Genomic DNA, 12,349 nt, shown 5'->3' on the forward strand with positions numbered 1-12,349 from the left:
GTATTTCAAATCAATGATGAGACATTTAGTCAGTATTTTGACAGATGGCGAGATTTTTTTTAAAGAGATTGTTAAAGAATTTTAAAAAATACTCTTTGGTTTTCCCCTGGAAAGAACTTATGGGAAATCTCAGTTTTCCTCTTCGGGTTGCTGGGGTACCGATGAGTCACAGTCCGCTAGATAAGCCACACGGCCGCCCCTCCTCTCCTCTACCGCTTGCCGAATTGTGACCCTGAAGCTATTAAAAAACAAAATCACACGGGCAGACAAGCCTGGGAGAGACAGCACGATGGCTCTCAGGAGCCCCCCACAGCGTGCACTGTTAGGGCATCCCTGACTGGGGGCTCCTTGTCCGGGGGCTTCTAGAGGTTTGGTTACCAGAGAACCCAAAGGGTACTTTTCAACTAAGTCAATAAACACTGTGTCCTTGGGATAAGGTCCTCAGCAAATGGCGCAGAATTTTCTGACTCGTGCCCCTCCCTCTGAACTCGGGCACTTTCCCCCTGTCCCCCGACCCCACCCCTTACCTGACCCCACCCCCTGCCTCGTGGGAGGCCTGGGTGCTGAGAGATCCGCGGGCCGGTCCAGGCCCTGGTCTCTGTTCCCGCCCTCCATTCAGAAACGCAGGGCAGAGCAGGGGGCAGGCCCCACCCCAGGCCCCCGTTGCTGCCGCCCGCCCCTCGCCCGCTCAGGAGGCTCCCCAGGCCCCCACCCCAGGCCCCCCACCCCCGCGGGGGTGTCTGGCGCCTCGCGCGTCTGTGGGTTTGCATCTGTGGGTGCCGCATGCCGGGTTGTGGTTGGTGGATCGTGGGGTGTATGCGATCCGGAGGGTCCAGCCTCTATGCACACTTACTTCACTTACTCTCATAATTGTAGTCTCCTTGCAAATCTTTTCCGTTCTGAATTCAGATGATGCCTCAGCTCCAGCGCTGGAGACTCAGCCTCAAGGAGACGAGGAAGGTGAGTGTCTGCAGGGAGCCGGGTGGGGTTCCGCGGGCCTGGGGGCGGATCACGGCCTTGTGCTCAGACTCGCCTGGGACGGGCTGGGTTTGCCTTTTTCCAGCTTTATTTGAGAGGCCTCGTGTCCCTGCTGAGGGCCCCCGCGTGTGCCGTGGGACTTTCACACAGCACATGCAGAGAGGCCTTTACGGCGAAATCTGAGCTGAAATTTTATCATCTGGATAGAGTGAAGGATGTATTTCCAAAGCTGCAAAAACATGCGCGTTTCCCTGCTCATCCTCCACACCGTGTGATCATCACACGTGGTGCCTGAGACCAGCCTTGTAGAGTGACAAGGATCCGTCTCAGCTGGTTAAGTTTTGTGTCGTGGGGACCATGGCTTTCCCACTCCTGGCCTTGGGCACACTGTTGTGGCTGTTTGCCTGTGTCACCGATTCTGGGGGCAAAGGGATCAGGTCTGAAGGCCAAATGTAAGGAGCGCACACAATACGTAGGTCGGAGATCAGAAGTGCTTTGCAAACAGCAAGAGTGGTAGTCACAACGGACTTCTGTCTGGCACTGGATGCCACGTGCCCCATCACCCGAGCTCACCAAGCCCTTGGAGCCCCGTCTCACACACGACAGTTGCCCGAGATCACAGAGCCCACAGATGACAAGGGAGCCCCTGGCCAGCTGGTCGGCTTCAGTGTGGTTCTCAGGCGAGCGGTATCCTGATCGCACTGCAAGTGCTCAGCCGCATTTGTTACTATTTCTACCACAGATCTGTTCCCAGACGTTGTGGGCAAAATTGTGTTTTACATATTACACTCCGTATTGAATCTTTCGGGCTTCCCTGGCGGCACACTGTAAAGAATCCGCCTGCAATGCAGGAGACGCGGGGTTCAGGCCCTGGGTCAGGAAGATCCCCTGGAGAAGGGACTGGCGACCTACACCAGTATTCTTGCCTGGAGAATCCCATGGACGGAGGAGCCTGGTGGGCTATGGTCCTTGGGGTCGCGGGGTCGGACACGATTTAGCGACCAGAACAGCGCGGCACACGGCATCCTTCACCTGAGAGAAGGCCCCGTGTGTCACCCAAGTGTCCATCTTCACCACACAGGGGTGTGTTTTTGTACTTTGAGGCTTTTTGCCAAACCTCTTTCTTCCCAGTGGAAACTGTCTGGACTTACATTGCTTTTGTTTGAACTTTGGGATGAAGAAAGAAAGAAAAGACATGCTAAAGTTTTTCAAAATGTACATTTTCATTTCCCTTTGTTCCATGCACATAAATATTTTACTTTTTTTTTTTAAATGTACAATGTGTATTTACTGATCATACTGACTTTTTTGCACTTGTAGGTTGCCTGCTGAAATCTTTGAGAGACTTTGTATTTTCATGATGAATTAAAATAACTATTGTTTTATTTTGCTTCAATAGATGTTGCATCACGGTACCCCACACTTTGGACTGAACAAGTTAAAAGTCGACAGAACAAAACCAATAAGAATTCAGGTAAAAGGGGGACCTATGTGACTGAGTTAACAGACCCAGAAAGTGGCCTTGTTTTCTGGAAGTTACCTGCAAAACGCATATTTTTCTCTGGTCACCAATGAGTCATGCAAATAACGCTGTGGTTTGCCCATCAGAGTATAGTTCAAATTTGGGTGTTTCATTAAATTTGCTAAGTTATAGAACATATTATAGAATTTTAAAATTTTTTCTCAGAAATTAATGTTAATGCATTTTCCTATTGCATAAAGATGTTAACCTGTACATTTCTCTTACAAACTTTAGAAACTGAGTTAGTTTTATGCAATCTTGTCATTGTATTTCCAAAGGTAATCTAGTTAGGTTTGCTTCTGTGCATATAGATCAGTGCATGGGAAGTTAATTCAAACACTGAAAGCTTTACTGGGAGATCTTGAAATCCTCTTGGGAGAATCAGTGTGACAGTGGTTAATTTGAGAAACAAATGTAAAAGTGTGGTAAAAATGTCATTTGAAATGTACATTAAAAAAAACAATTTTAATTGTCAGTGGGACGCTCTTTTGGGGTTCCAGATAAGTTCATAGAACAAGGGCATTTGTGTTTCACCCATCACCTACTGTTACCAGATTTTCGAGCTTACGTGACCTGTCAATTATAATTAACTAGTAAAAACACTTCAGACTTGCAGTATTCAGTGGGACTGAAAATAATGTTTCAGGAAATTCTAGTTTACACAAGTTATCGTACACTATAATTTGATTTAAATCAGCCTAAATGTATTGAACACAAAACAATGACATTGAGTTGATTTATAGACACGGGGCATGAAATTATGGGATTATATCTGTGTTTAACCCCAGTGTCCAGGAACGTGTTCTTTCTGAGGGTTTGAAGAAAGTCAGCCCTAGGTGGTATTTTAAGATGTTAAATACAGTACTTACTGTATTAAGTTTAGTGACGAAATGGCAAACAATCATAGGTTTTATGTAATGACCACCATTATCATCGAGATTCCAGTGTCAGAAGAGTTTTTCATTTATGTTTAACTTAAAAGATGCTTCTACTGATAATCTTCTTTGGTAGAAGAACAAATGGTTTGTGGCTCTTTGTTAGTCCACGTTTTTACAAATTTCTGTTGTTTCTCCGTACTGTTTCCATTCCTTTATCGGAGAAGGCAATGGCACCCCACTCCAGTACTCTTGCCTGGAAAATCCCATGGACGGAAGAGCCTGGTGAGCTGCAGTCCATGGGGTCTCGAAGAGTCGGACACGACTGAGCGACTTCCCTTTCACTTTTCACTTTCATGCATTGGAGAAGGAAATGGCAACCCACTCCAGTGTTCTTGCCTGGAGAACAGAAAATGCTTTGCTTTTTTTCTCTAATGTTTCTCTACGTCAGCTAAAGGCACTGTTTCTGCTCCCAGAGTTAGAACTAAAATGACAGAACAATACCTGTGTTACCAAACACAGGAGCACAGCCATGCAGAGTGAGGGGTGCCCTGAGGACGTGGCCACTGAGGTTCAGAGCAGAAAGTGCGAGTCGTCTGGGGAGGGACTTTCTTGCTCCGAGCTTATGAAAATCTGCTCATGCAGGCTCTCAGCAAATGTTTATTCATGTGATCCATGGTCACTTTGATGATATCGTTGGTTTTTTATCTAAAACTAAGCAAATCAAGAGGTTTCCCATGTGACTCAGTGCTAAAGAATCCACCTGCCGATGCAGGAGACCTGGGTTCAATCCCTGGGTTGGGAAGATCTCCTGGAGAAGGGAATGGCAACCCCCTCCTGTATTCTTGCCTGGAAAACCCCATGGACAGAAGAGTCTGGTGAGCTACAGTCCATGGCATTGCAAAGATTCAGACATGACTTGGCGAGTAAACAAGTTAACAAAAAAACAAATGCATTAAGAACTGAAGACTGGATTTAGTCTAAGTAACATACAGTTCCTCTGCTGCACTTTTAGTAATTGAAATTCAATATAAACATAAACGAAATATTCCTCTGTTGGTTCGTTTTGCAGGAAAAGTATCCCTAACATTTTTCAACTCAGTGTACATGAGTGAGTGAGTGAAACCTAAAATTGCATTTTACTTAAAGAATGCACTCCATTTCTTTCTATTAATATATAATTGAGAATGTCCATATATTTCTTCATGCTCTTGAATCGTCTCATATTCAATTTTATCATTCTACTTCTAGAAGTTACCAAGCTTGATTACAGAATTTTACCAAATAAGAGATTTTGTGACATGTTGTTTAATTATATAAAATGAACTCACATCTCTATCAAGCTGACACTCTTGCCCTGTGGCACATTGACGGCTTCCTGGATTTCGGCCTGACTTCCTTTAAGCCAGGCTAGAATATTAAAGCGCAGCGCAGTTGTTGGTTGGAACGGCAGTGATACTGACGGGCGCTGCCACCTCTTGCGCTCACCAGGGGCACGCACCTCACACGCGAGGCTGCGCCTGTGTCCTGCTCGGCGGGCACGAGCCAGTGGGGCTGCTGTGTGTCCTGCCTCGGTCCTTAGAGGAGGACGCGGTCACACGCGAGTCAGCGGGTGCTTGCAGGGCCCCTGAGCGCAGGGCCCGAGGGCCATCCGGCCTGGCCTCGCCACTGTACCGCAGGGGCAGGACGCCCCCTGCTCCCAGGCGGAGGTGTGAGGGTGGTCCTGGCCTCACGTCTGGCCCTGGCCACAGCGCACCTGTGCGGGCCTGGAGCCCTGAGTTCAAACTCCTCGCCACACGCCGGCCCGGGGCAGAGAAGGCTGGGGTGCGAGGGACACAGGGTTCTCCGGCGGGTCCCCCCGCCTCCCCCCTTCTTGTCCCCTTGCTCCTTGCCTCCAAGACCTGAGGCCTCGTCCTCAGCCTGCACCGCCTCACCTGCACTCATTCCCCGTCCTTGCTCCTGGGGCTGTGTTCTCTGCTTTTCAAACATTCTCGGCCCTCGGTCAAACCTGGGTCTTCTCGGACCCCAGCTCTGAGCGCGCAGACCGCCTCGTCCCTGCTCCCAGCACGCACCCACCTGCTCGTGTCCACCTGCCCCACCCTCTTGTGTCCATCTGCCCCACCCTGACGTGTCCACCTGCCCCCCACCCGCTCGTGTCCACCTCCCCCACCTGCTCGTGTCCACCTGCCCCCCACCCACTCATGTCCACCTGCCCCCCCACCCTCTCGTGTCCACCTGCCCTACCGGCTCGTGTCCACCTGCCCCCCCACCCACCAGTGTCCACCTGCACCCGCCCCACTTGCATGCAGCCGACACCCTCTCTCTGGGCATGCGCTCAGCATCACTCCTGTCCTCTCCGGGCTGCTGCGGTGTGTAGACCTGCCTTTGTGACCACGTCCCCCACAGCCTTAGTTGACCCCGCCCCCAGACCCCCGTGCAGGGTGAGGGTGGTGGGGCACCCCCCTCAGCCCTTCAGAGAGGGGAGGCGGCCCCCTTACCGGGCACGGCCCCTCCTAGACTTGACAGGGCTCCCTGCAGCTCGTTTCTCTGCTCACTGCTCCCCAGCAGCGTCAGCGCCCCGCCAGAAGGTCCTTGCGTCCAGCCTGATGGTTCCCTGCCCGTCCAATGGTCCCGGCGTCCCGTCTCTTGGCCAAGCACCTTGTTGAAGGCATCCTCTGAAGGCATTTTGAGGATGAGAGTCACGTTCAGATGAGTGGCTTTGAGTCAAGGAGGTTCCCCTCCCCCATTAAGGGGCTCACCCAGAAGGGCCAGGCGCCCCCCAGGATGGCCCATGGGGCGTGGCAAGCAGAGGGCAGACTCTGTTTATCTTTTCCGTCAGAAAGGAGCCGAGGGCCCTCTGCTGCCGCGTTATTTACTTCGTATGAATAGTTTACGGCATGGTGGGCCTGTCTCCTGTGTGGACCCTGCGGTGCAGCAGGCGTGCGGGGCCCTGCCCCAGGGTCTGCCTGCCCTGGGAGAGAAGGCGCTCCTGACTCTGCTTCCTCTCCAGCCCCTCATCTCCCTGCCTCCCAACCAGCCCCTCATCTCCCCACCTCCTCTCCAGCCGCTCATCTCTCTGCTTCCTATGCAGCCTCACATCTCCCATGGTTGCTCAGGAATGGGAGGTCTAAGGGCCAGGGTGGGCTGTACCCTGAGTGCGCTATGCCACAGGCCCCCAGGAGCACCCATTGGCAGTGGCCTTGATGCACTGGGACCTCCTATTCACTTTAGGAGTCAGTCTGCGGTTTGGGGGACTTCCCTGGTGGCTTAGTGGTAGAGAACTTGCCTGCTAATGCAGAAGACGCAACAGACCTGGGTCAGGAAGATGCTCTGGAGGAGGGCACAGCAACCCCCTCCAGTGTTCTTGTCTGGAGTGGACAGAGGAGCCTGGTGGGCTACAGTCCATGGGACGCAGAGTTGGACACTGAAGCAGCTGAGCGCAGGTGCATGCACACTGCAGCTCGGGAAGGTGGAGCTGCGCCCCCACCTCGCTCAGGCCGCGGCCACCCACGAGGTCTCAGCATGCCCACGGGGCCCAGCCTGGCCGAGGGCACCGGGATCTGCTCCCAGAGGCTTAGAGCGGGCTATGCTTTCCGCAGGGCAGAGAGTGCCAGCATGGGGCGGCAGGCGTTTGGCTTCATTATTTATTGCAAGGCCCACATTGGCGGGGGAGCGTGTATGCTTTCTCTCTCGGCCTGTGCCTCTTCCGAACCCGAGTCTGAGCCGAGGACCTCCGAAGGCGGCACCCCGAGCCCCAGGGAGCTGTGTTGGCTGCAGACCCGGCGGGACACACGCAGGCATGGGGCCCGTTCTAATGAAGAAGCCGCGGCTTTAGCGGTCTTCTCGTTTGTGGTCTTTGTAAGTTTTGCATGTGAGCTGGAGCAAAACTAGAGGCCCCAGTTTTTGCCATCTCTGAAACCCTCCTCCCACTTGGAAGAAAAATTTTTCTCCCTTCCTAAACCATTAAAAACAGCTCTGTTTTCCATCCAAGAGAGGCTCTGTATCTCAAGATGTTCCACAGTTTTATGGGACCCCCTCCGTGGAAACATTTTTCTGTTTTATTCAGGGTTGATAATTTTTGTTTTATTGCGCATATTAAAATTATAGCCAAAAGATGATTATCTTTTGATTCTGCTTTAAATCATGGTAAATTGCATTCCCTGGGGGAAAAGATCACCAATTATATTTTCCTTCCTTTGTAAGTTTTAAAACATTATTTCCTCATTTCCCTCTCTACCCCATTCTTCAAGCATGACCTTACAAAACATCAAGATGCCAACTACATTCTTAAGTTATAGAGTGTCGGTCATTTGAAGATATTAAAATACTCAAATAAATCAAGTAGCTCCTTTTCAAGGTGAACTCTTAACGTGCATTACTTACAAGTATTATTAATAACTAAGCTACTAAAATGTACATGATGATTTACCCACGTTTCCTAACTATAAAAGGGAGTTTTCACCCCAATCACATTTAATTCTTAGATTTCAGTATTGAAACACTGGTTAATCAGGATGCAAGATTTCAACATAAGTCCAGAAAACAGTAATGAAAGTAGGCAAACTGTCTCAGTTGGCTGACAACACACACCAGCCTTATACACATACGGGCCTTTATTCTCTCACTGTGTGAAAAAAAGGGCTTTCGACTTATTTATTCTCTAGGTGTAAATGAGATTTAACCCATCATTGAATCAATGAGGCCTCATGTTAAATGGTGTCCTCTGTAGAACCTTAGCTATTGAGTACAATTTGGGAAAGATTATTTTGTTCCAGGCAAGTGCTGTGCAGTTGAATAATACGGCCCACTGCCCCCCCCCCGCCTTCGGGGTAAGCATGCTTTGCAAACTCTCCGCATGGCCGGGAGGGGCCTAGCCTGGGTCTGACTGTGCACCGAGCCAGCCCCCTCGCCGCGCTGTGGCTCTGGGCCCCCTTTCCCGAGGCACCTCTGTGGCTGACCGCGGGTTGGGAAGCCTGCCTGCTTGTGAAGACACCTGGACAGTGCTGGCCGTCCTCCTCCGGCCAGGCTGTCCCCTGGGGAGGGACGTGGCCCCAGCAGGGACGTGACGGGAGGTGACTCTGGCCAGGTGGATGGACCGTGGGTGTGAGAACTGGGGAGGCAGCAGCGTCTCCACCCCGGGCCCCCCCACACGAGGCCGAGGCCGCCTCCTCGTCCCCTGGGACACGGATGCCCGTGTGCTGCAACGGGACTCAGTGTGCTGAGCTGCCTGGACCTGGCCGTCCCAAGTCCCGAGACCCCATGTCCGACCTCCTTCTAACTCGGGTTACAGCCGCTGCTGCTGCTTAGAGCCCCCAGGGCCGTGGGAAGGGCAGGGCTGGGCTGGGTTCCCATGAGGCCCTGCGATCCTGATGAAGCTCTCTGAGCATCAGTCAGCATCTCATCTCCACGGGTAACGGTGCACTCACCTCACGGGTAGTGGGGCCTGTCTGGGGGCACTCTGGGTCGATCGCTGGGACCGTCCGAGTCCAGTCTGTAAACAGGACTGGGGTTACTATCCACTTGTTCACACGTGGGGTCAGGCCTGGACTTTGCAAATAGCAAGAGGGCATTTCTTGAGAGTTGTGGGTGTGTGTGTTCACCCCAGAGGTTGCAGGATTCCCAGTTTGGAGAATCAGGTGCTAGAAAGTGCATGATGGGCTGATGGTGCTGAAGGAAGGTTCTGTGTGGCGGTGGAGTCTGTGGGGTCGTGGCGACTACTGCTTGGTTAGCTGTGTGAACCGAATACGAACTCGCTTCTTGTACTTCACGCTTGTGAGTAGAAAGTTAACAGGTCAGGTGTATCTGTGATCCTCCATCAGTCGGATCAGAGACTAAACCAGGATTGATGCGGATCGTGAACAAGGGAGGGTCCTTTTGAAAACGACTCTCACCGTTGAACCCAAACTTGCCTTCTTGCCGCACCCTCGAGGGCGGAGGAAGAACGTTCTGCCAACCAACAGGCCTTGTCTTGCCATCCTTGCCATCTGAACTGCCGACAGACGGCTGGCTCTTGGCCAAGAAAATGTACAGCCAGTTATAGTGACCTCTGTGAGCCGGCTGGGCCGCGGGGAGTTTGAGAATTGTTAATGCAGCCGCTAAGGCTTTGATTCTTCCTGGGGGTGCCATGGTGTGTGTGTCTGTGTGTGAACTGAAAATTAGTCATAACCTGAAATTAGGGAGTTATTTGATCTGGTGGGAACATTTAGGACTCTGAGCCCGGGAGACGGCATCCCAGTAGCTCTGAGAAAACTTCTGCAAAGATGCAGGAGGGGAAATCAGGCTGTATCCAAGCCTGCACCAAAGGGAGCAGGCCGTCTGAACAGCAGAGACTGGATATCAAGTGAAGCAGCGGAGCGTTCTGTGAGGGAGGGGCGTGCCTCTGGGCTCACTGAATCCACTCCTCTCCTGCGCACCTCAGCTGTCTGGGCTGATCCTGTTTCCCGTTCACCTTAAAGAGCGCAGGTGGCTGCTTCCTGCATGCCCCCAGCTCCTCAGCCATCACCGTGGGGGTGACTGAACCTGCAGCGTCACAGTTTTGGGAGCCCTCGTTCACTTTTGGAGCCAGAGGTCACCGATGGCTGTGACAGCCCTGTCTACTGATACAGCGGGAGGTATTTTCATTCCACGTGTGCAAGGGTCTGTACACAGCCAAGCACGTGTTGAGTAATTATTTTTATCTAAAACGTATCTCTGATTTTCACAGATGCAACCCTTTCCCTTGCCTTCATCCATCTTTATGGTTATCATCTTTTTCCTCTAGTTTGCCCGCCTCCTGCATTTTTGTCTCAGATAAGCACTGGTCTGGAAGTGTTCCTGTGGTTTTGTCTGAAAATTACATTAGGGCCTAAAGCCAGCATACATCAGGGTATTGTGTTTCAGATGAAAAAACAGACCAAGAAGTCATTTAGCAAGACGTCATTTAGTTATGCATTTAATAAAATATCTACACCACAGCCTTTTCATATTGATCATGGGGTTCTCGAGCAAGAATACTGAAGTGATTTGCCATTCTCTTCTCCAGTGGACCACGTTTTGCCGGAAAGTCCCACCATGACCCGTCTGTCTTGGGTGGCCCGGTATGGCATGGCTCATCGCTTCACTGAGTTACACGAAGCTGTGACCCATGTGATCACTTTGGTTCACTTTCTGCGACTGTGATGTTTCATTCTGGAGGCTGCGGGATCGTAGTCCTCGGAAAAACACCTATGACAAACTTAGACAGTATATTGAAAAGCAGATATATTGCTTTGCCGACAAAGGTCCGTCTAGTCAAAGCTATGGTTTTTCCAGTAGTCATGTACGGATGTGAGAGTTGCACCATAGAGAAGGCTGAGCACTGAGGAATCAATGCTTTCAAACTGTGGTATTGGTGAAGACTCTTGAGAGTCCCTTGGACAGCAAGGAGATCCAACCATCAATCCTAAAGGAAATCAGTCCTGAATATTCATTGGAAGGACTGATGCTGAAGCTCTAGTACTTTAGCCATCTGATTCGAAGAAGTGACTCGTTGGAAGATTGGTGGTGGGAGGAGAAGGGGACGACAGAGGATGAGATGGTTGGGTGGTGTCATTAGCTCAATGGACATGAGTTTGAGCAAACTCCGGAAGATAGTTCGGAAGGACAGGGAAGCCTGGCTTGTTGCAGTTCATGGGGTCACGAAGAGTTGGATAGGACGTAGGACTGAGCAACAACAGACAGCAACAACTACACCAAAGCACAGAGTATTGGAGGAAGACTAAGATTCTGTGAGCTGAGACCCCTGAGGAAGTGAAAAACGAATCGTTTAATACCAGCCCATCTTGTCCCATGTATGAAAAGATGCCAGAGACTTACCTGAACAGCAGATCCAGGCGATTTGCCTAACACTTCAGTTTACTTCATGTGCTTATCACGAGGAAATCAGCTTCTGGAGGACAAGCCAGATTTATCAGGAAGCAGAAAGGCACCGCAATTCCATGTCTGAACAAGACGCTCAGAAGCTCCCTGTTCTGTTCAGCAGCCACCGCGCTCCTTGGCCGTGCAGGGACCCAGCCCTGTCCCGGGCTCAGCCCATGGGTCGGTTTCAGGAGGTGGAGAATCACCCGGAGGGCAGGTCCTCTTGGAGGCCCAGCCTGGCCCTGCATCTGCCGCCTCCTCGACCGTCCGCCCCGCTGCAGGGAGGCCGGTCTCTGGGCCTGAGATCTCAGTGCAGCGGCCCTGGCTGAGCCCTAAACACAGCCATTAGGAAAACTGCAAATATAATCATAACTGCACAGCCCAATTAGGTCCTGCGTTTAGGTCTCACTGGTTAGTTCATGTACCCTTTTGTGCTATTCGTGTGGTTACACACACACACTCACACATATGCGTGTGTGTGTTCACGTCATTTACATGCATGTTGGCCTTTGCCTTCCCTATAGTTCAAATGGTGAAGAATCTGCCTGCAACGCAGGAGGTCTGGGTTTGATCCCTGCGTCAGGAAGAACTCCTGGAGAAGGACATGGCAACCCACTCCAGTGTTCTTGCCTGGAGAATCCCACGGACAGAGGAGCCTGGTGGGCTGCAGTCCATGGGGTCGCAGGGCTGGACACGACTGAGGGACTAACTACCCCACTGGCCTTTGCTCGCCGTGGCTGCGTGCTGGGGTCCCGTCTGCCCAGCAGCCCCGTGTTCGCTCCTGGAGGCGCGGTGCTGCCTGTACCTGCCAGTCCCCTATGCGTCCCCAGGGCACCTGGGATCTAACCCTGGTTAAAACGCACGCCCCTGTCTCAGTCTCGTCAGAGTAGCTGCGTCTCAGCCTGGGGCTTCTGAAGCTGCATTCTGAGCAGCTTCTCTGCTGACTTTCGTGTGAAAATTCGAGTCGCACCGCAAACACATGTTAACTATTACCAACAAGGTTTTGGCTGTCGTCGAGTTCTTGTTTATAATTATAGACCTCCAGGCTTCCCTGGCAGGTCAGATGGTAAAGGGTCTGCCTGCAATGTGGGAGACCTGG

The 12,349-nt window shown here is 51.5% G+C and overlaps 1 protein-coding gene across 2 annotated transcripts in view; it reads left to right on the top strand.

The window, feature by feature from the left end:
* Window positions 1–12,349, top strand: part of SMOC2 (SPARC related modular calcium binding 2) — a 158,075-nt gene that overhangs the window by 74,894 nt on the left and 70,832 nt on the right. The window contains exons 6-7 of one of the 2 annotated variants that reach the window (XM_061428586.1): window positions 877–960; window positions 2,378–2,452. In XM_061428586.1, the coding sequence (XP_061284570.1) occupies window positions 877–960; window positions 2,378–2,452 (159 nt within the window). The remainder of the gene's footprint in view (window positions 1–876; window positions 961–2,377; window positions 2,453–12,349) is intronic. The other variant, XM_061428587.1, reaches the window with a different exon arrangement.

This window comes from Bos javanicus, chromosome 9 (genome assembly GCF_032452875.1).
Source record: "Bos javanicus breed banteng chromosome 9, ARS-OSU_banteng_1.0, whole genome shotgun sequence".
Lineage (NCBI taxonomy): Eukaryota > Metazoa > Chordata > Mammalia > Artiodactyla > Bovidae > Bos > Bos javanicus.